The sequence below is a fragment of the Sciurus vulgaris genome (genome assembly GCF_902686455.1).
Source record: "Sciurus vulgaris genome assembly, chromosome: 1".
NCBI lineage: Eukaryota > Metazoa > Chordata > Mammalia > Rodentia > Sciuridae > Sciurus > Sciurus vulgaris.
Genome location: NC_136461.1, coordinates 166083765 through 166111248, shown reverse-complemented (window position 1 = coordinate 166111248; position 27484 = coordinate 166083765). Strand labels below are relative to the sequence as shown.

The 27484-nt window shown below is 37.2% G+C and overlaps 1 protein-coding gene across 1 annotated transcript in view; it reads left to right on the top strand.

Annotated features, from left to right (window-relative positions):
- The first annotated feature begins 12842 nt into the window (after positions 1-12842).
- Positions 12843-27484, top strand: part of PIP4P2 (phosphatidylinositol-4,5-bisphosphate 4-phosphatase 2) — a 49531-nt gene continuing 34889 nt past the window's right edge. The window contains 1 exon segment of the mRNA XM_079145240.1: positions 12843-13131. Within this exon segment, the coding sequence (XP_079001366.1) occupies positions 13026-13131 (106 nt within the window). The 5' untranslated portion in view covers positions 12843-13025.

The following is a 27484-nucleotide window of genomic DNA, read 5'->3' as shown; positions in this document are numbered from 1 at the left end:
CGTGGTATGCCGGGTCAATAACGTTATGGTATTAAATTATGAAATACTAACCAAGTATCTAAAGATTTCTCCCTTAGCACAATGTATCTTATGATACGGATACTCGATAATTGTTAATCACTTTTGGTATTAAAATCTAGAAACAGTTTTGCTTAAGTACTAGTATTGCAGAAGAGATTCCATTCTTAAATTCTAAATTATTCCAGTATTCAAATCAAAGATTGGGTCACATTTTCCAAATATTCCAGTTATTAACTTTTGGGTAGACTTAATCCTGATATTTCCTAGTTTTCTGGAAAAATAAAAAATCTAACTGTAAAAGTAGCCAAAGACATGAATTAATCATCTGATTGGTGACGTGAATAAATAGAAGTATTGGCAATAATTGGAACAGTAGTGCTAGTGAGATATAAGTGAAGCTTTTTAAATTCTCCATTGATGATCTCTAAAGGTGATACCACAGTTGTATTAGTAGCATGGACTAAACCAGTGGTTTTTAAACTTGAATGTGCCAACCAGTTGCTGAGTATTACCTTAAGATGCAGATATATTGATTCATTTCATTAGGGTTAATTCTGAGATTCTTGTTACAAACTTGTGTGTTGCTAATGCTGTCAACATGCTTCACAGTTCCACACTTTGAAGTAAAACAATAATAAGATCATACTTCGGGCTGGGCTTGTGGCTCAGTGGTAGAGATCTAGCCTAGCATGCGTGAGGCCCTGGGTTTCATTCTCACTCAGTACCACATAATATTAAAATAAGGGTATTGTGTCCACCTGCACCTAAAACAAAATATTTAAAAAAAAAAAAAAAAAACCTGTTCTTCATCTACTGACTATGAAAACGAAGCTCAGAGCAGTAATTGACTTAAGTCGTGGTAAGTATCAGAACCAAATATGATTCCAGGACTAATTTCTGTCTTCCTCATAATCCTTCCTTTCATCCATCCTACAGCACCTGTTCAAAAGATTGTTGTGAAAGTAAAGTGATATAATTCCTAATTTGTTTGACAAGGAGAAGAGCTTATTTTTTCAGACAGCTTATACTGAAAATAGTGTTCCATGGAGAGGAGAAAATGAGTTTTGTTTGTAATATGGTTAATAGGTTTTGTGACGGTGTCATGTATGTACAGGTCAGACAGACAAATATTTACAAATTAAGTCCAGAGCCAGAAGAGATATCAAGATTGGAAATTCTAGTTAAAGTTTGATTTGAAGGTGATTACTCTGAGGCTATGAGAAATCACCCTACAAAAGACAATAGGATATAAGAAAAGGAAAGGAGATTAAACTTTTAAGGAACACCTGTATATGATGGATAGGCATGAAAGAGGCATAAAATATTTAGGTTTGCATTTGCAATTGAATTGAAAATAATGCATGGCAGTCAGTGCTATACATGAGTTGATTAGGAGCACAGGGGCTTTTTTTAAAAATTAAATGCATTTAATTTATAAAATTTCTATATTTGACAAGAAAACAATTTAAGTCACATCACAGATATGATTAATATTGATGAGAACTGCACAACTTATTTGGGATATTTAAATGACTTAAAAATTTTTAGACAACGACTTTTTTTTTAAATTTATTTTTATTGTAAACAAATGGGATACATGTTTCTATTTGTACATGAAGTAAAGGCATACCATTTGTGTAATCATACATTTACAAAGGGTAATGGTGTTTGATTCATTCTGACGGGGGCTTTATAATTTGTGAACTTTTTAAAAACCTATGATGACACACCCATTTTTCCTTTATATACAACTCTGTGGTGCACTACCTCATATCTATGTAGTTGATGTCAGTGGTAGTGTTCTATAAAAACACTCAAAAATAGAATTAGTAACTGGATGCAATGGTGCACACCTACAATCCTAGCAGTTAGGATGCTGAGGCAGGATGATCCCAAGTTCAAGGCCAACCTGGGCAATTTAGTGACAACCTGTCTCAAAAATAATGTAGCTCAGTGGTAAAATGCTTCTGGGTTCAGTCCCCAATATGGGGGCTGGGGAGTGGAGGACTATGTGGAATTACTACTGAATCATGGCAACTGGAAGAAATACAGAATTAAGTTCCTGTGAGACATGTCATTGTTACTGCCATTAATGCCCTTAACATCTGATGGGGAGTACACATGGAGTAAAAGGTAGAAAAGAAGTGAGATTATACAGAAACCTGAGAATTTGGAAACAGAGTGATGAGGCAGAATACATTAGATCACAGAATTCATAACACAAAGAGTAGCAAGGATTCAAATAAGAAACAGAATTGTTGAAAATCAACTTCATTCCTTACAATAATTAAACATAGTGTAAAATTAGGCTTGGAAAGTATTTCTGACAGTCAAAATTAAGAGACAAACAATAAACTAGGAAAATATTTGCCTTTTTATTATAGGAGTATAACTTCCAAGTTTTCCAAGATTCAGGCTATGCAATGGGGAGAATATTCAAAGGGAGATTTTCTGAAAAACTGAAAAGTTTTTTAAAATGTATTTTTATAACTTCATTTTATTAATTATTTTTTTTATGTGGTGCTGAGATCAAACCCAGTGCCTCACGTGTGCCAGGCAAGTGCTCTACCCCTGAGCCACAACCCCAGCCACAACAGGGTTTTATATGTTACGGAAACTGCAAGTTTGATGAGCTTTTGTAAGGCAGGTGTTGCAATCTTTCAGAAAAGGAGTGAGAGAGAGATTTGGGTCCAATATGTCTTGTTCTTGGAATTATTAACTTAAGGAAGGAATTCAGAAGAGTAGATCAGTCTCAATACCAGGAAGGCCCTGGGTCACTGTGCAGTCAGAGAATAACATCTTACATTTCTCCACACAGCAGTGAATATATGAAGATAAATTCTTTATAACTCTCTACATATTTATTAGTAAGGTAACCCACTTCCTGCTGTAACTGATAAATCCCCCCAAATTTCAGTGGCTTAACACATAAAGTATTTCTTGTTCACCAAACACTTCAAAATCACTGTTCTTAGTGGGCAGTTCTCCATAAGTAGGTAACTTAATGTCCCAAGATCCTTCCCATTTATGTCATTTTCGACCAGTGTGTTCCATCTCATTGAGGGTCAACTGCTGCTACCTAGCTTGGAGAAGGAAAGAGCATAGAGGATCCTGACCTTCCACTGGACAGAATCCAGAGATACTACCCCTATCAATGATTCTACCAATGATGGCTGGAAAATGTAGTTTATTGTGGTTCCCAAGAAAATAATGTTTTTATTGACTAAACAATTTAAAAAGAGAATTATAATTAAAAATTTTAAGTTACAACAAAAAGACAAACTCCCCCAGTGGAATAAATTGCCAATATTAATGATATATAAAAATGTTAAGTAATATTCAGGATCAGTAAGGATAAAATTAATTTGAAAAATAATGTACGTAAGGGTCAGACAAGATAGAATCAAAAAACAAAAAGTAAAACCAGATGTTCTATATCTCACATAAGGAAGTGCTAGAAATTCCAATTTTAAAAGAGGTAGCAGTTATTTTTCTTACCCAATTGGCTTCTGAAGTCATAGGAAAAGGAAGTTTCTTCTAATAAGATGTGTTTGGACATTTATCAACGGCTTTTATGGTCTCAGTTTCTCTATGACATGTGTACACATGTAGGTATATATGTATGTCTTCAAGGACCAAAAGGCTTTTTAAAAAAGTAATTTTAGAAGCTGGAGTTGTGGCTCAGTGGTAGAGCACTTGCCTAGCATGTATGAGGCACTGGGTTTGATTCTCAGCACTACATAAAAAAATGAATAAAATAAAGGTCTATCAAAATCTAAAAAAAATTTTAAATAATTTTAGCCAGTTGGGAGGCTGAGGCAAGAGGATCTCAAGCTCAAGAATAGCCCTAGGCAACTTAGCAAGACCCTGTCACAAAATAAAAATGCAAGAAGGGCTGGAAGCGTAGCTCAATGGTAGAGCACCCCTGGGTTCAATTCCTGGTAAAATACACACACACACACACACACACACACACACACAAGCACAAAGTAATTTATTTTATTCTGCTTGTGCTGCCATAGCAAAATATCACAGACTACATAGATTAAACAATAGAAATTGTCTCACAGTTTCAGTGGCTGGAAGTTCAAGATCATGATCCAGCAGGGTTTGGTTGCTGGCTGGTCAGGACTTGCTTCCTGACTTGTAGGTGGCCACCTTCTCATAGTGTCCTTATGTGACATTTCCTGAAGGCATGCTTATAGAAGGACTGAATGAACAAACTGTCCTCTCTTCTCATAAGGACACTGATTATGACTCACTGATCTAATAACCTTCTAAATGACCTGTCTCCAAATACATTCACATCAGAGATTAGGCTCAACATATGAATTTTGGGTGGAAGTGGGGAGACACAATTCAGTGTATTTACTTTTTTTATTAAACAGGAAAAGAGTATTTTGTACCACCTCAACTAATTTCCAATTGTCTGAGCTTAATTTCCAAATGTTTCTAAAGATCCTAAGAATATACTGAGTTAAATTAATAACCAAATGTAAAGCTATTCTAGTTGAGACCATTAGTTTGGAAACATTAGCACAGAGACTTAAGTGGTAAAAATATTACATCAAAATCACACTTTGTTAGTAGAAAGAACACACTATTCAGAAGGCTAAAACCTTCAATAAAGAATCAGATTACTTCTTAAAAACTCTTTGAACACTTAAACATACAAACACACATATATTTCTCAGAGAAATTTGTTTGGGATAGTGAAACTACCTGATTGACACCTTTCAAGGCAGCAGCTGTAGTACTTAATTACATACCAAATCTAGGAGTTTAGGTTCTCTATAAATTAAGATGCCATGAAGTTACCATGCTGAAGTATTTTCCTCATACACAGTCAAAAGTGATTTTGACCAAAATGAATTGTTACAAGGGTGACATAACTAATGGTCTTATTTTCAATGTATACAGGCAATCTTCCTAGTCTCTTCTTGCATTGGTATTTACTGCCTTCATAAGAAGGAATAGTTTCTCTCAATATTGCTTCTTTTTTGTAGCCCCAGCATTTAGTTCCAAATATTTATATTTATTAGTCAAAAATGTCTGAATCAAGGAGAGCATGTCATGTGTATTCCTACCTACCCTCCTACTTACATATCTATCTCCATAGTTTATTTTCAAAACTTTTTTTCAAGGTACAAGTTAGATCTGTTTATAGTTTTCTCCAAATATTGCCCTAACAGAACCATTTTAAAATCCCCCTTGCCTTCTGTAGCAAATAGTTTATAACATCATTGTATCTTGGGAAAACTCTAATTCCTGGTCGATTTTGATGATTAAAAATCCCCTAGACCTGCCTGGTGGTAGACCTGCAGTGGCCCATGTCTGTGATCCCAGCAGCTCCGGAGGCCAGATGTGGCTCAGTGGTTGAGTGCCCCAGAGTTCAATGCCCGGTGCCAAAAAAAAAAAAAAAAAAAAAAAAAAAAAAAAAAAATCCCCTAGTCCTAAACATCCAATTTCTTAATCAAATTAAAGATTTCTGATTTGATCACCTGCAAGCCTTGTGACTGGAGAGATCTGAAGTCAGAAAGAGATATAATCTTTTTCTTCTCTCATTTCCTACCTTGAGAACATGAGTACATTTTGCCTCTGATTCTGAGCTTCTTCAGTCTTCTTCTAAATTCTAGCTTTTCCAGTGGGGAAACTCCAGAAGGAGTTAAAAGAATTCACTGGGCACTATGACAACCTTTCTTTTGCTATTTGACACTAATTCTTGACCAATATCGGCTATGGATAATGCCCTCTTGATGGCAGGAACTCACATACTTAACTTCTAGAGGAAACCCAATTTTGAGTTCTTTCAAGAGTCCTGCTTCAACTCTCCCAGCTCTCTTCAGGTCTACATTTACTGGTATACTCCATGGAATTTCTGTTGTTTTGTTTTGCAGTACTGGGGATTGAACCCAGGGGTGGTCTACCACCAAACTACATTTCCAGCCCTTTTTATTTTTTATTCTAAAAAAAGTTGCTAAGCCACTGTGGCTGGCAAGAACTTAAGATCCTTCTGCCTCAGCCTCCCAAGTCGCTGGGATTACAGGCATGTGCCACCATGCCCCACAATGGACTCTTGTTACTGATTATTCTTCACCCAGTGGTTAGCTGGGTGGTATCAGCATGCTGGCATGAGCCCAACTGTATTTTTGTTACTCACTTGGCCTGCTGGAAATTCACGTGTTCTCAGCAAAGCAGAAATAATAGCTGAGCTACCCCACAGGCCTCTCTGATTACCCAGCCATCATTTTTCACTTTTTCCTTATTCACATAAACTTTGAGAAGATCATAACCTTTAAGAGGACACCCATAACCTGCATCCTAACTTGATGTACAACTAGAAAATGAGAAGCTAGTTTTCCTTTTTCCCAAATACTCCTAGACTTTGCAAATGACTCCCTCAGAGTCTTTCTCACCTGGCTTTTAGGAGGAGGACAGGAGAAAGTCACAGCAGTACCTTTTAAACAGGCAAATTGTGACCCCAATAATTCCCCTTTTTCCTTTTTTCTCATTCTGCTGCTTTTAAGTATTAGAATAATTGTGTTTATCTAAAAGCCAGTTCTACATTTAGTAAAGGGTACTTATTCTTGGTCCTCATCTTTAGACCTTAGCTGTGCAACTTCCATTTATATATCTTCTATGTAACTTTGCATTCTACTTTTTCATTGCACTCCTTTCTCTCCCTCTCTCTCCCTCCCTCCCTCCCTGCCTCCACTCCGCCCCGACCCCACCACATACCCTCATGTTGGGGAGTTCTTAAAGAGTTTTAAATCTTATTTTACTCTTATTAACATCCTGTGAGACATAGGGCAGCTACCCCATTTTGCTGATAAAACTGATAGAAGAAGCTGCAAGCTAGGACTAATTAATTAAAGAAAAATTTATTAAGCACCAGCTACACGTGTGTGCTACCTTCAATGCTAAGATGGAAACAAGTAGTCTTTGTTCACATACGCATGTCAAATAGAATGACAACTATTTTTAAGTGATGTGAACATGGTTAAAAATTATCACAAAAACAGAACAGAGAAAAAATAATTCCAACCTAGCATGCATATGGGACTTTGAGGGACTGGCAAAACAACAAAGCACTGAACTCTGGACCAGCAAGACCAGAAACTTGAACTATCCAGCAATTTCCTGCAACATTAGTGCCAACAGAAATCCAGTATCCCTCTGGGAAAAATTGCTTAAGTGAGAGGTAATCATGTAGCCTTGCCTTTTCCCATAAGTCTTGAGGTAATGGATTTCTTCTAATAGCCACTGGTTCACTTCACACCTTTACCTTAGCCTTCTTGAATCACTTCCTAGGATACTTTGCTGCTGCTCCAGGCTGTGGTCTATCTCTAGCTCTCTGTCCTCCTTCCTGGGATTTCTGTGACTGCAGTTTAGTTTTTGAACCTTCTTACTATTTCTGCAAAATGTTGCACCCTTTTTGACTCCTGACATGACTTTATTCTTAGGATTGTAACTGTGTGCTGGAAAAGTAGATGGAATCCTTTGGGGCTAAGGGTAAAGCTATTCCCCCGGGCAGTTTCCCTAATGTAAGAACAGATTTCTTGCCTTTCCAAGGCATGAATATAATGAAGGGGCATAGCTCACCTTTTTTGTGAAAGCTAGATTCCTGTGAAATCTAGAATTCTGATTCCTTAGACTTGACAATGTCCTTCAAGACTTCTTAATAGGTATTTCTGAAAGACCAAGGAATCTTCACGTTGAATATAACCACTTAGGCCTGCTATGACAAACTAGAGTTTTGCATTAATCATGGAGGCTGCCCACTGAGATCCCACCATATAGCTGTACGGTAGGTATAAATACATTAATAAGCTAAAAATATAAACATATTCAAGTTCACTGTGTTCTGCTTTAATGATGCTTATCCCCCTGATTTTACTTTAAATAGAATTAAAAAGAGAATGTGGTTTAAAAAAGTTCATGCAAATCTATGTGTTATGCACTGGTGGTACATTCCATATATTTCCTTACTGAGTAGTCATAAACACCTCAAGAAGGAGGTATGTTATCTCTGTTTTATAGACTAATTAGACAAATAGCATGTAGAGTGTTTAAGCTAACTTAACTCTACTACTCAGAGGTAGTAGATTCAAATATAAATTTATATTTAAACTTTACAGAGACGAAATTCCCTCCATCACATAAGAAAAAGAAATGTCAGGATTATAAAGTAGAAGCTGCAATTTAAAAAAAAAATTTTTTTAGTTGTCAATGGACCTTTATTTTATTTATTTATATGCAGTGCTGAGACTCAAACTCAATGCCTCACACATGCCAGGCAAGTGCTCTGCCACTCAGTCATAATCCCAGCCCCAGAAGCTGCATTTTGACAGGGAAGCAGATATAACCTTTAGAAGAACATATACTTTATATTGCACAGATATTTCTAAACATACACTTCTCAGATGAACTTTAAAAGTTTATATTAAACTTCTTCCTCAAACCATGGTGTCCCATGAGTAACTCCCCTTTTTCTTTCTCTATGCTTTCTTTGCATGAAATGTCATTTGCATCTATAATAGTTCACTATGCAATCCCCTAATGAATCATACCTCTCTGTACCATACCTCTCTACATGTGGCATTGTCACACCTTCCATCAAGAGACTGAATTTATCTTTCTGCTGCTTGAATATGAACTGGCCCTATGACTTACTTTGCCCAAGACAAAGTGGCAAATGTAACCTTGGGCATATTCCAAACTTTGGACTTATGAGACCTGCAGCCTCTGTTTTTGCACTCCAGGGACCCTATCCTGAGACTGCCATGCAATGAAGAAGCCCAGGATGCAAATACATTTGAAGAGAGGTTTAGCCAACTAGCCTTCTCAGCTGAGTCCAGGCCCCAGCTGATCCACTGGCTGAACAGTCTGCCTAAGAGAGTCTCTGCAGGCAAGACTTGGCAAAAAAACTACCTGGTCAGCCCTCATAATTGAGAATAAAAATACATTGTTTTTTTAATCCACTAAGTATTAGGATAATGGATTCTTACAAAGCAATCCATAAACAGAATGTGGTACTGAAAGTACCAAGCAACAGATAATTTAACAGAAATTAGTACTGAAAGGACAAACTAATAGATAAATGTAACAGAAACTGGTATTGCTCTAAAAAAATCTAAAATAAATGGCATTGTCTTTATGGACAGCTATCAGGCCAGTGCTAGAAGGCAAGGAGAGGAGATAGTGAAGTTCGAAGAGCCAGAAGGAAATGATACTGAAGGCTAGAAAACAGATGGTCCAGTTAAGGGTTTCTGTGGCAGAAAATGTACTGATGAACTTGCTGATTTTAGTAAATTAATTTCCATGGAGAATTTTATAAAAAGTGATAACTTGCTTCTTTTAGCTGTGTTTAATAAGGTATTGTAACAGAAAGGTTGCATTTTCTACTGATGCCACAAAAACTTACCACAAATTTAGCAGCTTAAACAATGCACATTCATTAGTTCTGCGCATCAGAAGTCAAATATGGCTCTCACTTGGTAAAATCATCATGTTAGCAGGGCTCTAGGGGAAGGTCTGTTTTCTTGCTCTTTCAGATTATTTGCAAAATTGAGTTCTTTGTGGTTGTAGGATGAAACTCACATGTTCTTGCTGCTATCAGCTGAAGGCCATTTCCAGTTTGTGGAGGATACTTATATTCATTGGTCCCTTTCCTCCATCTTCTAAGCCAGCAATAGTAAGTTTAGTCCCCCTCACACTTCAAATCTATCCTTTTGTGAATCTCTGGGGGTTCACAGCTGGGAATGGGTTCTCAGCTTTTAAAGACTCATCTGATAAGGTTTGGTCTATGTGGATCATCCAGGATAAATTTCTCATCCACAGGTCTGAACACTATAATCATACCTGAAAAATCCCTTTTGTATGCAAAATAAAATATTCACAGATTCTGGGATTAGATTGTGGATATCTTTGTGGAGGCATTGTTTTGCCTTCCACAAAGGTGAACTAAAGAAGCTTTCAGTTTATAATCAAATTTAGAGAAAATATAGAGGGTCCAAAACATCTTTCATGTAGTAACAGATTCTCAATGTAAGAACAGGCTTAGGATAAAATTCAAATCAAGGATGGATGCAATACCCTCCTGAACACCTGTGAGAAATTCAGGGCAGTGACTTGGAGACTTCCTTAAATAGACAAAAGGACATCCAAGAACCACTGAAGTGTCCCAAATGTGGCCCAAATGTGCGTGATGGTGGAAGCCAAAGAACCCCCTAATGTCTAGGTCTTGGTTCTCAATCAAGGTCACTTCTATCACACTTTTCCACCTTTAGTTGCTTTCACGTTATCTATTGTGTATCTAGTAGCCATAAACCATAGTATTATGGTTTTAAGCTAGAATTTAAATTAGAATGAATTTAATAAAACTTTTTAAATTTTGTTTTGTTTTTACTTTTTGTGGAACTTGCCATGATTGAAAATATAACCTTAGTATATCCACTACATTTTATAGTGTCAGAGTACCTGCTATAAGCTTGGGATGAGTTCTAGTATGGATAGAGAAGCTATAGAAAGAAGGGGAAAAAATATACAGATCATTATCTGGGCAAGAGAAACAGGTGTAGAACAACAAAACATGGAACAATAAAAATGTTTCGAGTCAAATGGCAACACTGTCTTCTTCATCAAAAAGTCATGAAATGAACTGGGCATGGTGGTGTGCACCTGAGGCTGAGGCAGGATGATCCCTTAAGCCTAAGAACTCAGGGTGCCAGCCTGAACAACATGAGACTCTTTCTCTAAAAAAAAGAAAACAAAAACCCTGCTTGAAATGCTCTTAAACTTTTTCATGCCAAGGAATTTTAATAAGATTCTGGGACTCTGGGAAATTTGTTCACTCACTCATTAGTTTGTTTATTTGGCAATAATGTGCTAGGCATTATGCTACATACTGTAGACATCATGATGAATAAGATACATATAGTTTTTGACCTCATAAAGTCAGTTGGGAGGGAAGGTTAGATGGGGTAATGCAAAGACAAATATTCTGTTACAGTGGAGTACAATGAGTGACATGATAGACTACTAGATTGTATTAGTCACCTTCACATCATGATAGCCAAATACCTGAGGCAATTAACTTATAAAGAGAAGTTCATTTAGCTTATGGTTTGCAGATTCAAATCGAAGATTGGATTGCCCCTGGGTTTAGCTTTTGATGAAGGCCACAGGTGGCAATGGCAGGAGGTCACATCATGGTCCAGGAAACATAGAGAGAGACTGAGAGACTGGAATCCCACACTGCCGTTCAGGGTCTGTCCTCAATGTCCTACAGATTTCCCATGAAGGCCCAACTCCCAATGCCTCCCTAGGAACTAAACTTTTAAATAGAGATCTTTGGGGACACCCACCCAAAGCAATCTGTTGATTCTTATAATTTAATTCAATAGCCTGTAGTCTGCAACTGTAAAAATGTTGCTGTTCATGTTGTAAATTACAGACATGACTGGAGGGAGTGCTACCTCTGGCTCCTTCACTTACTAGGTTTCAGAGACCTATACGTGCCCTTGAGCTACATCATATGGGGATCCTTGTATCTTTATGCTACTATCCCACAAAAGATGCTGCATAAGAGAAAACACCATTCTTTAATTTTTCTCATAGGATTTACAGCTGGTGTCTAAATGGAATTTCTGGAATAAATAGTATGTCTTCAGAGAGTAAAATGAGGACCCTTTTTAATGTAATATGAGAAGTAGTTTCAAGTGTCTAAAGTCTGTTTCTCCTCATGCCAATTGAAATCTATAGCTAAGACTACCAGCCTCATTTTTGATTTTCAACTGTAGTACCTGTCAGGTATCTTGAGGACTGAGACCATGGGCCAGATATCTATGTAGACCCAGTAAGCAAATAATACATATTTCTTGAGTGGCTTAAAAGAATCATTGCAGAACTGTTTTTCTATTACATTTTTATTCGGCATGTTCAAAGCTTCGTTTTGTTTTTGCATTTATATAAACCATTTTAGAATAATAGGAAAAACAACTCAAAGGCTGGGGTGAGGTGGGGGTGGGGCTTAAAAAGAAAGGAAAAAAAATTAGAAAACAAGGTAAAAACTATGAGGAGCTTTTTTTCCCCAACTTTTTGATGAGCAAAAGATTATTTTAAAACATTATCTTTAAAAACTGGTTTTATTTGCATAGATCTCGTTATTGTACACATATCCGGAACAATATAGTACAAAAACAAAACTAAAATGGCAACCTGTTTTGTAAGATGAAATTTGTGAAAAGACAACACATATGCATAACTTTAATAAGGTACTGTTAATTGATAGAGTGCCAAATGGGTAATGCCAACACTCGTTGTTAGAAACAATCGCCAAAGGAAGTAGGGAATGCCAACACTCATGCAAAAAATCTGCTTTCTCTTAGACAACTGAAGTAGAACAATTATCTCCTAACAAAGGAAGAACCCCTCAAGAAGAAATTGATAACCTTAGCAATAAGCTTTATATAATTGCTGCAAAGTTTGACAGCAGAGTCAGTTCCTCCTCCTCCCTAGAGGAGCTAAACTTGATATCTGTGTTTGCTCCAGTTCTCCTGTAATCAAGTCATAGGCCTTTTCTCTTAGCCCCTTTCAAGCTGCTCTTTATCCACCTTTTCCCTGGAGAAAAAGACTTGTCATCCCCCAATCCTATTTACCCTCCGCCTGGTTACTTGGCCCCTCTCTTTTCCCGCATTTCCCAATCAGTTCTAATTTGCTCCTTTTTCTCAGGCTGGCTGAGCTCCTGATTCTCCACTTCTTCCCCTCCTCCTCCTCTCCCGGACTCTTTCTTTCTGCCTCCCCTCCCCTCCCCCAGCAGCCTCCCGGCGTGCTTCCCTTCCCCCGCCTCTCCGTCCCGCACCCTCCCCTCCCCCCGCCTCCTGCCTTGTGACACATCCCGGGCCCTCCCGGAGGCGGCAGCAGCGGCAGCAGCGCTAGCCGCCACCTCCACTGAAGCCGCAACCCGGGCTCAGCCTCCCTTCAGCCCCGCAGCTGCTGCAGTCATGGCTGCGGATGGGGTGGACGAACGCTCGCCTCTGCTGTCAGCATCCCATTCTGGAAATGTCACTCCCACCGCCCCGCCGTACTTGCAAGAAAGCAGCCCCAGAGGTAAGGCCAGTGTAGACCTTTCTGCTTGGCAAGGAAAAGCCTAGAATATAAAGACGTGGGAGCTCTAGCTTAGAGGTGGAGGCGAGCCTCTCACTGGAGCTGGGGAGGAGGATGCTGACCATGCCTCCCCAGCAGTGTCTGCCTGTCAGATAGCTTCGCCGCAGGGCTTTCCTGCTGCTGCTGCTGGTGGAGTGTGTGTGCATTTCACCACTTCTTACCCAGGGGTACAGGATGTGACATGAATTTCCCAAGCTGTACGTTGCTGTTTTCAGAACAGCCCCTCAGTGCAGCGGCGAGGTGGTGCAAATCTTTCACAATCATTCACAAATCCTTTCAGGTTGCTGAGAAACCGGCAATACTGCTCACCTTGGCATCTGTCCTTGAAAGGACTTTAGGTTGAAAAATATGCATCTCTTACATTCACCCCACCAGCACTTTGTTCAATCAGGAAATTGCCCTGCCAAAATGAATATAATTAATCAATATTTCTAATATGTCTGAAATTCCTGCCCTTCAGTATTACTCCTGCTTGTAAGGAGTATGTGTTAGCTTTAATTGTGAATAAGAAGGAAGAAGCTTACTTCTGATATAAGAGAAGATGGGATATTTTTGATGCATATCTGGGTGAGGTTGAAAATAACTTCTAAAAAGTAACTCAAGTTAATACTGCATATATTTCCATTTTCTTCTCGTTATAAAATAAATGATTTGATCAAATGAGGTCTGAAGAAAGGGGGATCTGTTTTCCAAACTATTCAATTTATGTAAAAGATCTGTCTTTGTTCTAATCCTTTTGGATGATCACTCTAGGAGAAATAAGGTGGAGTCCAGAGTTATAGAGAATGGAAGGCAGGGCTTGGGAAGATCATCAAATATGGCACTTGCAAATATAACTTAAGAGCATCCTCTATTTTTGCTGAATGTGAGTGAAGTTTAAAAAAACCAAGGAGGCAAAAGGTAATGCTTTTGAAAATATAGGCAGGTCACATTTCTTGTAACACAACTTTTTCTATGTTCAAGTCTGAATTGGAGTAGCCTTAGAGCAGGTTGAACTTGTCTAGTATTTAAAATTTCCATCTCACACATTATAACTTGAAAATTAACTATCTGGATCTTAATCAAAACTTAACAAGAAGCAAGACAAAGGACAAAGATGTTAGGTATGAATAATTCAGTGTGATTGATGGCTTGAGAAGTAAGGTGCAAAATGGAACAGAAACTTCCCCACGAAAAACTCCAAAGTCCTGTCTGTTGGTCAGCATTAATTAAATTTGTTCAAAGGACATCAGGTAGGGGGATTTCTTGTAGTGGGCCAAATTTATTTTAATATTTTCCTGTTATATAAATTGTTATTCATTGATTTCTTTTCTGTGGTGCTTAGGATTGAACCCAAGGTCTCTTGCATGCTAGGCAAATGCTCTGTCACTAAGATATACTACCCCCAGTCCTGATTTGTTAATTTCTTTGTGAATGTTTCTACTTAATTAAGTCAACCTTTTAAGACAAGATATTTGACAATTAATAAGTTTGGATTTAAGTAACTGATCTAGAACCTATTTTCATGCACTTTCTCAGATCCATATTTTTATATTTATAATCAACTAGTGGTGATATTAAAAAAAACAGTAATATTCATGGACCCACTTGTGGACTTTGGTATTATTTTCCATAGATTTCTTTAACCTGAACAAACTCCTCAAAGTACACAGTAAGTAAAATTTCCACTTTCAGCTACTGAGAAAAAGTAATTTTGTTCTAACAACAGAGAAATAACAATGGTTTAGAAAAAAGTTCATTCTGCCTTATGATAGGATGAATTTTTTCTTACTTGGTGAATGAGGTTGAATAATTAGAGTCACTAACTTCATATGATATAAAGCTATGAAACCAGAAGCATAAATGAGAAGTAAAGCCATTTTGTTTCCATTTTTGACATAATATCTTTTCTTGAAGAATAACGAATAAGTTCTTCATAAATATTCTGAGTAATATACCAGATCTAATTATTGAAGACGGCTGCTATCCATTCATTCAATAATTTATTGGGCAGCACAATGCTCTAGGTGGAATAAGACTGACCAACCACGTCCCTCATGGAGCTTATGTTGTAGCAGGGGAGAAAAGATAAGTAAATGCATGACTGAATTGATTCTGATTCTAAGAAAAATTCTAATTCTGTCACTAGATTAGAAGTTAATGCTGAAAACAATTGGCGTTCAGAGTTGGAATTCAGAAAACCAGAAATAGAATGTTCCTTTTGATAACAAACTTTTAGTTTATAATACCATTTATAATTACTAAAACTTATATTAAAAACAAGTTAAGAGCCACAACTAGTGAACACTTTCTCCAATCTTATTCATTGCTCTTTGTGTCACTTTCTAAGAAACATAAATATTAGTTCTCACCCTCAAGGTGAAGTATTCCATTTTGGGTTGAAACTTGTTTAGTTTTTTTTTTTTTTTTTTGGGGGGGGGGGAGGGGAAACATTAATATTATAGTAAGGAGAGTTAGCATTGTGCATCAGGTTTTAACCCAAGAAGGATCACATGTGTGTGGTTTGTGATGGGTCCACTGTCAGCACTGGATCCCTGAATAGAGTGCAATCACCTTTCTCCTGATGAGAGTGCTCCCTTTCGTATACCTGCCTGCTGTTGCTTAGGCTTATAAATTAGAATCAAGGACAAATTTATGCTCATTTGAAAAAAAATTAGAAAAAACATCACAAATTGTGCACCATTTGGGTATATAGTTGATTCTTTTGTACATCTACATCATATTATAGGCAAGATATGCAAAAAAAAAATACGACTTTTGCATTGGTTTCCTCTGTAAAAAAATTTTTATATTTGGGGTTGTCTAATTATCTATGCATGGTACTGAGTATGGAAATGTGATTATATACTTCACTGTAATTCATAAGGAAAAAAGTACTTTGTTGTATAGAGGAAGATAGTTTGGTTGTCTTAGTCTCTTTTTCTATTCATTCCACATATAAATAGTTGAGCACTAGCCAATCTTTGTGTTAGTGGGGGGAAAACATACTTGTCTTTTCTTTCAGTGCAATCGGGGATACTGAAACATTAATTCCATAATCCCCAAATCAATGCAAAATGAGGACTATGCTGGAAATTTGTCCAGTACTGTGAGGGTATATATAATGATCTAACCTAGTTAGGAGTCAGGGAAGACTTTCCTGAGGCTTGATCAAGATCTGAAACTTAAGCAGGAATTAATTTGGCAAAAGGGATATTGGATGAACATTCTATGCACAGAAAGTGCAAAACCTTGGCAGGATGGAGTATGGCAGGATGGAGTATGAAGGAAGTCCCATTGGCTAAGGTGGAAGCCACATAGGGAATGTGCTGTAGAACGGGATTGGAAAGGTAAGACTGACATTATACAAAGACTCTCTTTCTCCTCAAAAGAACTATACTTTCAGATATTCATGCCTTTTGCACTTTCTCCCCTTGAATCTGGATTGAAAGTATGACTTTATTTTGAGCTGTAGAATAAGGTAGAAGATGGAATGACCTTGGAGGCTGAGTCAGAAGAGGTCTTATAGTTTTTGCTTTCAATTTTCTCACAAAGAGCATTCTGGAAAAAATAACTTGTCATGTAAGAAAGGAAATATCCTGAGCCTTTCATGCGTTGAGGAATCTAAAACCAGCCACATGCAGAGGATACATGGAGAGAAAGATACCAAACTAACACTCAGGATGTGTAGGTGAAGATGCCATCTTGCATACCAGCTCAGTTGAGCCTTCAAATAACTCAAGCACTAGCCAAATTCTTAACTGCAACTGCTAAGAGGCCATAGGGAATAATACCCAACTGAGGCTGAACAATCCACAGAATCATGAGTGCTAATATTAAATTGTTCTTTTAAGCCATTGAAATTTTGGGTAATTCATTCTGCAGTAACAGATGACCCGAATAATAAGTACAAATAAATCCATCTAGGGCATTGTTAGTTATGCTAAGGAATTTTCCTTTAAGCAAAGGGATGACTGGGTTAGATTTTTATGCTTTTTAAAAATCACTCTATAGATTAGATAATGAATTCCAGGTTTCACTAGAGTAGATGAGGAGAGATGACTTCCTTGGCAAATTTAGTGAATTTTGATGGCAGCTTGGACTCGGTGGTATAAATGGAGAACTGAGGGAGGATGTTAAGGAGGTAGACTGAAAGGGGCTTGATGATGAACCTCACATGAGAGTAAGAAGGAGGTGTCAAGGATATCTCCTAGAATTTTGCCTTATACATAAGACTATGGCATGCTTACATACGCTACGACATAGATCATCAAGAGGAGAACAAGTTTTGTAGAGTACATTATGAGCTTAGTTTTAGACATGGATACATTTTCAATGCTTTCAAAAATCCAAAATGAGATATGGCAGTCAAATCTACAGGTGCAGTAAAAAGAAATAAGGCCTAGATGAAAATACAGATGTTCATTATTTGCATATTGGTGGTAGCCAAATAGATGCATATTGATTTAGGGCTTCCCAGGGTTTCACCAGTGTGCTGGGATGTCTTGTAGTGGAACATACATGTGCTAAAATGTTGATTAAAACCTTCATACCATTGGCCTCCGGATCTGAGTAGCCATACAAATGTTGTCATTTTTCCTATGTACCACAGCCTGATATGCACTGGAAGGCTCATGCAAGATCACCTAGAGAGGAAAGGGTAAAGTAAGAGTAGAAGAGAGCCTCAGCAAAGCTTTGAAAAACCACCATGTTTAAAGACTAGATAGAGGAAGATGAACCTAGGTGCCAGTCGGATGGGATGAAAACTAGGAGACAATAACAACACAGAATCAAGGGGAAGAAAATACTTCAAAAAAGAAATCAAACATTTTAAAAGCTGCAAAAAAGAACAAAGAAGATAAAGGCAAAACATGTCTTTCAAACTTTGTGTTATTGGAGCTCATTAGTTACTTTACTGAGAATTGTTTATAAATGTTTATATTAAAGGCCTTTTTTAAAAATTGAAGAAATATTTGTTTGCATCTAATGTTAATATTCTAATATACCTTTGCTTTAAGTGCAAAATTGCCTTGAGGCAGTTTTTAACATCGATGAGGAGTTTAATATTTCATTTTATTTAGGATTTCAAGTGAAGTATAATTGTGTTTTAGAATGCACTGCCATATCTTTTCCACCTTTATTTCACTTTTTAAAAAGCATAAATTTGAAATTGCTTGAGGAAATGTCTTCAGTGACTGAAATAATAAAATAAATTTTACTGGTTTGAGAGATAAGTTATTTAATATGTGCTTTGTGCTTTCTTAGAAATGCTACAATAAATGAGGTATATGTTTGGTGACCCCTTACACTCCACACCTGGAGATGAAATTTAAGTGGTTGTGAAGTCTTAGTTCACTTAGAATTATATTCTACATTAGACTATCCTTTTACTAATTTAGAGTCCTTGAATATCTATTGGATTCTTACAGTAAATTGGAAGAATTTAAGATTGGCTGTGAATTGTTAAGAAGAAATGATATAGACCCAAGGACCCATAACATGCACATAGCGTGCTGTGAGGCTAGATTAAATTTTCATGCTGTTTGCCAAGGATTCTGAGACCCTTGGAGCCAGGTTGTCACAATGAGCAAGAGAGATGCAGTATATTTGAGAGCTGCTTCCTGAAGCTCCTTTAAGGCCCCAGGAGGGTGTGTACCAGCTATAATTCTCAGCAGTCAGGGTCTTGCTGCATATGAGAAACTCAATTTTGTGCTAAACTAATGCTAGTGCTTCATTTAAAGGAATTTTTTTTCAAACTGGTTCTTAATCAAAATTTCTTTCATGAGGCCACATCTTCATGAAGGGAAAACAGGACCTGAACATTGATGAAGTGTATCTGCTTTCATCTTTCCAGGAGGGTGACAAGCCCATTTTCTATTAGAATCCTTTTCCATTATTCTGTAGGCATCAGGCTCCAGGATTCTTTTATTCTGCTTTATAATGGCCATGTTTCCTTCTGGCTTTATCCAGCATCTTTAAAACATTAATCAAGAAATGTTTCATTCATTCTGCCTTCCTTTCAAATATTTGAGTGTCTATTATACTATGCCAGATGCTGGGGAGCTTACATTTTAGTGAGAGTTACTAAGCATTATAATTTCAGAATGAAGAAAATAAAACAGGGTCAAGGATACAGACTAACTGGGCAAAATGGGAGTGTTTCAGATGGGAGTTCAGGAAAGACATCCCAAGGATAGCATTGCTCTGAAAAATGAGTCAGAGTCAGGCACTGAGGGTGTAGGAGAAGAGTGTTCCAGGCAATGGGGATGGTAAGTATAGCCCTGTTGTTCTAAAAACAAGGAGGATGGGGGATTAGGGTGAGGACCTATAGGAACTGTGGTAGAAGCAGTCAGAGGAGTAGACCAGGGGAGACCAGATGAACTTTGTAGGCCACCATCAGAAAAAGGGACAAAGGATAATAGGAAATGGAGGTTTTGGAACAAAGGAGAGACAGGACACATTTTACATTTTAAGAAGATCATCCTGGTGGGTATATAGGGAATGAATTTATGGGGTGAAGATGAGAAGATACAAATGATTAAGACATGAGACTAATCAAGAGGCCTTCAAATCAGTAAGAGGTGGTGATGGTCTGACCTAGGGCAGAAGTGACGAAAGCATTGAGATATGGGTGGATTCAGGATTATTTTAAACACAACATCAGGACTTTCTGATGGCTTGAATCAGTGGAAAAGAAAGGAGTTACAAGTTTCCAAGGACGGCATAAGTAGTTAGGTACAAGGTTGTGCTTTTGTCTGAGGTAGACAGACAGGAGAAGGTGATGTGTCGGGGGAGGGGAGTGGAAATCAAAGCTATTTTAGATGTATTGAGTTTGAAACATTTTTATTCATCATTACAGTGGAGATGTCAAATAGGCAGTTAGATGTACAAGACTGAAGGCTGAGGAAACATCGGAGCAGGAGGGTAAACTTCATTCAACAATTACATATTCAATGTATGGTAACATTTCCCTTTGGTGTGGGATGTTGCTCTTGACTTCCTGTTTATTTCCAAGGATCATGTAAACTTTTTCCAGGAATGTGAAACTTTTAGGGTAGAGCATTCTGCTAAAATTTTGCAAGATTTACCAGATGGCTACAGATGTTGGAGAAAAAAGTTAGCAGGATGAATGTTCATAACTATGCCAGAGGGCAATATACCACTATTTGGGAAGTGATCCAAATAGAAACCCTAATCCTTCCATTTTGGAGAAAAGGAGACAATTCTGGTTGAGGCTTTGTGCTCAGCTGTTTTGGGTTTCATTTTTATGATGACTGAGAGGTTTAGAATAGATGAGGAATGACATCTCTTTAATAGCTCTTCAAAGGGAGTCGATTTTTCTTGCAGTTTTTTGTTTTGTTTTGTTTTGGGAGGTCTTTTGACCTTGCTGGGTATCAAACTCATGGCCTTGTGCATGCAGGGAAAGCAAAGAAAGCCTTCTGCAGATGACTGCACATTTGGTCTTTTCCTCTTTCCTTCCTACTTCCCTTTCTTTCTTTGTGGTGCTGGAACCCAGGGCCTTATGCATGCTAGCCAAGTGCTCTCCCATGGACATACATACTCAGTCCTACCCTCTCTTCTTTTGAGAGTAGTTCTGTGGGTTTTTGTTTGGTTGGTTTTTATTTTTTTACGGGGGGATACAGAGGAATTTGTGTTGCTTTTGCACTTTTCTTTCCTCCAGTTGCTGTTGTAAAGTGTGTTTCTTTTTTCTTTTTTTCTGTAAGAATAAACAAACAAACAAAAAAATGTGAAAAAGAAGTGAAAACCATGGCTCCTTTTCCTGGACTTTGGGTGAGTTTCTCCAACATTGTTAAGTAAATCTCTTCATAGTCAGAGAAAATCTGCTATCAAGTATTGTTTGGCCTGGAAGAGTTAAGATTTTTTACTACCTGTTTGACCATGGAATGTTACTTTCCATTTTAGGGGAGTAGTTTCCCACAGTGTTATATTACATTTCTTTTGGTTTTCAGATTTTATGACACAGTCGTTTTTGTAAGGAATCTGGATACACCTAGGAGAATACATCGATGGGTTGAGTATTTCTTAAATGAAGTGCTTGGAATTAGAGTTGTTTCAGATTTTGCAATATTTGCATAGACTTTTTACTGGTTGAACATCCCTAATCCAAAAAATCCAAAATCCAAAATGCTACAAAAGTCATGTCAGCACTCAAAATGTTTTGGATTTCAGAACACTTCAGATTTCAGATTTTTGGATCAGGACTCAACCCATATAACTTTAAAACGTAGATATTTATCATTCTTTCTTATTTCATTCCTTTGCTTCCAGTGTCCCCTTTTCAATGAAATTACTATTTCTTCCAGTTCATTTTTGGAAATTAGAAAGATAGTGTATTGAACATTAGAGAATGTTATATAAATTTTTTTTAGGAATTAAAAGCCTACCAAGCATGCAGTGTTTTATTCCTCTGTAGAATGTATTTGCATTTGCTACATGACTGATTAGGGCATTTCATTTCAAACATAATTTCTAAAATCAACATTAAAAATTTTCTTCTTAAAGCAGTATGGAGATTCCTCAAAAAACTAGTAATGAAACCACCATATGACCCAGCTATCCCACTCCTTGGTGTATATCAAAGGATTTAAAGTCAGCCTACAACAATGTTACAGACATACCAATGTTTATGACAGCACAATTCATAATAGCTAAACTAGGGAACCAACCTAGATGCCCCTCAACAGATGAATGAATACAGAACATGTGGTATGTGCACACAGAGGAGTATTACTCAGCTATAAATAAGAATGACTTTATGCATTTGCTGGTAAATGATGGAGCTGGAGACTATCATGCTGAGTGAAATAAACCAGTCCCCAAAAAACCAAAGGTCAAACATTTTCTCTGATATGCAGAAGCTAATCCAAAATAAAAAATAGAAGATCAGAGGTGTAGACAAAGGGAATGAAAGGAAGGGTGGAAAGAAAGCATAGGGAAAGTCAGTGGAATGAATCTGACCTAACTTTTCTATGTACGTATATAAATATACCACAGTGAATCTCACCATCATATACATTCATAAGATATTAATTAAAAAAAAAGTACAAGTAAATAACAGAAAGATTAGTAAAGAGAAGGGAACAGGGCATAGGAGGAAGGGATTGGAAGTGGAAATACTGAATTAGAATGAAGTATATTCCATGCTTTTATAATTATGTCATAGTGTATTTTATTGTCTTATATAACTAAAAAGATCCAATAAAAAATAAATTTAAAAAAGTTTTCTTCTTGGCAGTGGGGGTGTCAGTCAGTGGAAGAACACTTACTGAGCATATGTGAGGTCCTGGCTTCCCTCCCTAGTGACCCCTCTCCCCACTGAAAACACATTACTCTAGTGGTATAGAGTGTAGCTCAGTGGAAGAGTATATGTCCAACAAGTGCAAGGCCCTGAGTTCAAGTCCCAGCACACCTCATCCAAAAAGTTTTCTTCCTCCCATATTTTATAGAGATATTTAAACTGGGTAGACTTATAATATAGATTTCAAAGTAGTTTAAAAGAAAGTTCTTAATGGTTCAACATTTGAACATGTGATTTCTACAGAGGAAGAATTTAAGGGAAGACATAGTTTACATGATGACATTTTATAATTTCAGAAATTAGTGAAGTGTCATGATTAAGTATCTGGAGGAGAAAAGGTATATAAAAATTACAGTAAATAGATTTAAAATGAGAAGAATTTCAGATACTTCTTTTGTCATAGGACATTTCCCTAATAAACAATGGTTTTTACTAAGCTGTGTAGATTCTACAAACTAACACAAAATTATTCTAAAATTTTTGTAATGAAAGCATTTTCCAAATTTATGATTCAGGGGTCTTGTTCTGCTCAATATAGAATCTATTTTCAGGCTCAACTAACTCAACTACTGTAGTATTTGGATTTGATGCCAGTCCCCAGGATGACAAAAGTCACTATTAAAACTATTTAGATACGTCTGAATAAAAGATGATCTAAGTTGAAGTTACATTTTTTTAATGAACTAGTCTCAAAAGTCAAGTACACGTTGTCACTTCTGCTACACGGGTTGGTAGAAACAGTTGTAAACCACCTGGACTCAAAGTGAAGAAAATTTCGTATTCACCTCTCTGTGCAAGGAGTGATCAAGAGTTTGTGGTCGGGGCTGGGGATATGGCTCAGTTGGTAGTGTGCCTGCCTCGCAAGCACAAGGCCCTGGGTTCAATCCCCAACACCACAAAAAAAAAAAAAAAAAAAAAAAAAAAAAAGTTTGTGGTCATGTTATAAACTACCACAATAAATCAGGGCATATGCAAAGTGGAACACTATGCTGCCAGAAAAGAAATAAGACAACTCTATATATACGGTTATGGAAAGATTGCTAGGATATACTGCAAAGTAAAAATGCAAAATGGAGAAGAATATATGAGGCACACTCTCTTTTGCATAAAAAAGGAGAAAATTAGAATATGTGTATGTGTCTATTACCTGTACTATCCTAAAGAAACACTGGAAGGATAGATAGTTAAGGCAATAATAATATAAGGGGAAATCTCTGATACAGGACGAGTGGGTGGGCACAAGCATTGGAGTAACAATTCTGAGCATGACTTTTAAACATTTTGGTTTAAGCCATGAAAATATATTACTTGTAAAATTCAATGTATCAGAAAAAGAAATTCTGCTTTAGTCCCATTATACTACTGATCCTTGTAGAGTTTATCCTCAATTAGTACACTCAACACATACATTAATGAAAGCCACTTTTAGTCCATGTTTCTACATCTTTGTATAGGTTCTTGAAATTGTACCTAGTACATTCCATTGTGTTTGATTTCACCCACCACTGTGGCCTGTCAAGATCTTAAGAGGAAGAATCGTGTTTCCAAACAGAAAACGTATCACTATATCAAACACTTTTCCTTAAGCTCTTACTCCAGTATCACTTATTAGTTATCTCTAGTCTTTTCCTATAGATAAACAAACAGGAATGGATTCTGGAAACTGTAATATTCAATTTTATCCATTCATCAAGGCCCTTGTCTTTGGTGTGATCTCTTCTAATCTCTGTTGCTGAAAGATATGTGTTCTCAAAGCAATGTCTTGCAACATTTGTAACACGTATCTTTTTCTTTTTAATTGATTTGTTCACATTTTTTTTTCCTGGTTTTTTTTTTTTTTTCTTTTTTTCTTTTTTTTTCCGGAAAGGGGTATCAGACCCAGGGTTTGGTAAATGAGAGGCAAGTGCTTTGCCCCTGAGCTGCATCCCAACGCAGCCCCTAACACATATCTTAATACTTGTTTGCATACATGATCCAGGAGAGACAAGGAGGGAGATAGCGTTCCTGTCTCTTTCATCTCTCTTGCATCTGATCTCCTACATCTAAGTGATCAACACCTATCCACTGAATGATAGACTGAGAAAAAGGATGGCGTAATGGCGATGGTGAAGTAACTCAGGGAGGGACTGTTTTACAGGGAGCTGGAGAAATGTGACAGAAAAAGACAGAAGTGATCCAGCAGAGCATGGGGGCAGATCCCTTTAGAGATGTGTGAACTTCATGGCTGTAACCTCTGCTGGCTACAATGGAGAACTGCCATTTTAATAATTTGATTTCTATATTTGCAATCTCTGATTTTGAAATGAAATTTAGTTAACTTATTGACAAAAAATATGTAGGTAACAGAATTTATAGGGTTTATTTGTTAAATATCTTTTAGCCCTTATTATATGCCTAAAAATTAATTATTGATTATAACAGGCTCATTAGATCCCATATGTGTATCTGATTTTGCTCAAATTTATGGTGAATGTGACTAAAATTCCAAAATTAGTAAACTTTTGAATTTTTATCTAAAATCAATTAATCCTTAGGTCTTTTGAAAAATGAGTGAAATATTTCAAGTTAGAAAAATGTAGATTATAATATACTAATTCATGTATTTTACCATATAGGAATACCAGATCTTGGCATTGTATTATATTGTTTCATATATTGAAGCAAATGAAATATTACAAATCCATTGAGTCGTTCTCCCCTTTCCACATAACTGAAGTCTCTTTCTCATATTCTCTCTTATGTAAAATATTTTAAAACAAATTTGGTTGTTGAGATTGTAGCTTAGTAGGAGAGTGCTTGCTAGCATTCACAAGGCCCTGGGTTTAATTGCCAGTAACACAGACACACACACACACACACACCACACACACACAATTTGTGATCAATTATATATAAGTACATCTTGTAACTGTGATTTATGAGTACTTATAATTATTTAATGTGAATATCTAATTTTATCAAAGCACTGTCTTACTCCTTAGAATACATGCACAATCTGTGTTATTAGTGTAATGAGCTGCCTAAGAAGAGTGAAAGAATAGGAAAATAGGAATTCTTTACCTCTTTAGGCTATAAGAGGAACTTCTTAATTTCTAAGCTAACATTGTTTTTCCCCCTACACTAAAATGAGCATCTACTTTCCTCAAAACATTCTGAAAACAGTATTACAAACCACAAACCTAGAATCTATCCATGCAAGTTAGCAATATAATTTTAAATAAGACAATGTCAGAAATTTTTGCATTTTTAAAAAAGAGAAACAAACCCAGTAATAGGTAAGTGAGAGAATGAATGTAAACCAGTGCCATGGTGAAATACAGTCTTAGAATAAGGCTGAGATTGCCTGGTAAGAAATGGAAAATTCAGCACAGAAGTTGTTGCCATCCAGGAATTGATCATTGGCAGGTCATTGTGTATTTCTTGCCAGTGTCTGCAGACATATGGCAGTTTTTGATACAATCCAAATGCCTGGGATCACTAAGGTCAGGAAAGATAGTTGAAGAATAGCTTACAGTGATACTCTACCTACTATATAAGCACACCTGGTTTATGGAGTCCTTAGGGTCTACTCTGGGTTCATGTGAGCTTCTATAAGCAGGATTGGAAGTGCTAGGCTGTTTAACGATTCCAAGCTAATATTACAATATTCGAAGCCACATCTGAGGTATGGCTATTTTTCTAGAACTGCTGTTTGGAGGAAAGCCCTAATGGTAAAAAATATATGGAAGCGTTGTTGTACTCAAAGAAATGCTAAATTACGTCCATAAGATGATGCCAACAACTTTCCTCTTCTCTCATTCCCCCAAACCCAGACACATGCTCTGTCTTTGCCAGATTTAAATGCTGTTGTCTGTACTCCCGAAGTCCCCTTTGTCATGTTCATTTGAGGACACTGAACACACCAAAAATCAATGTAGCTTTACCCTCTTTGTTATGTTTATAGAATGTGAGCTCTCTGAGCCCTGGTAACTGTCAGAGACCCCAAAGCAAGCCTCATCCTCCTTGGTATCTCTGATGTGCATCTAGCCCAGTGGCGGGCACAGAGTATATGCCTGGGTACTTGTGATACACTGGTATGTTAAATAACTCCTAGGCATTCTTCCTGGAGTACCTGGCAGGCCACTGCTTCTCACCTGCCTGCAGCTAAAGGCCTCTCAACTTTCTCTGGCAATGGAACTCATAACTTCTTCAGTTAAGAAACAAGGATTGCCCTGTAGCAGCAGTCGAATTTACAGTAACAAGTGTGTTGAAGGAAGATGTGATAGCTATCACCACCCCTGCAGCTTTTTAATCTTTCATGGTGCACTAATGTCTGACATTCCCCCAGGGATGTAATGTTGTCTTTGGTATAAGTTCCAGGGACTTCCCCTTGGTCCCCATTCCTCTTGGGCCAGAGAACCAAGTTGGCAGTTTTACTGATTGCCAAGAATGTCTGTTCAAATTTTATATCTTTAAGGGACTAGGACAATAACTTCAGGGTGTATCCCCAGATCTATTGGATTGGAGCTGAACCTGAGTTAAAGTGAATTGGACCTGAGATAAGACTCCATCTATCACTCGATAGCCATTTTTTTCTGAAATTAGCACTATTTAAGAGTCAGTTTCAGTCAGGCACAGTGGCGCACACCTGTAATTCCAGCAGTTTTGCAGCCTGAGGAAGGAGGATCTCAAGTTCAAAGCCAGCCTCAGCAAGGGCAAGGTACTCAGTGAAACCCTGTCTCTAAATAAAATACAAAATAGGGCTGAGAATGTGGCTCAGTGGCTGTGAGTGCCCCTGAGTTCAATCCCTGGTACCAAAAACAACAACAACAACAAAAGAGTTTCTAGTAATTGTTGAACAATATAGGTATTTTCTTTCCCTCGGTAAGCAGTCTAGCTTAGGTCTATTTTTAGAAGGTTTGAAGGAAGATTTGCAGGATATATTATGGCAGTGCTGCTGGATCCTTCATCCATCCCTTCAAATAGAGATGCTCTGAGTCTATGAACCTACATTGCTGG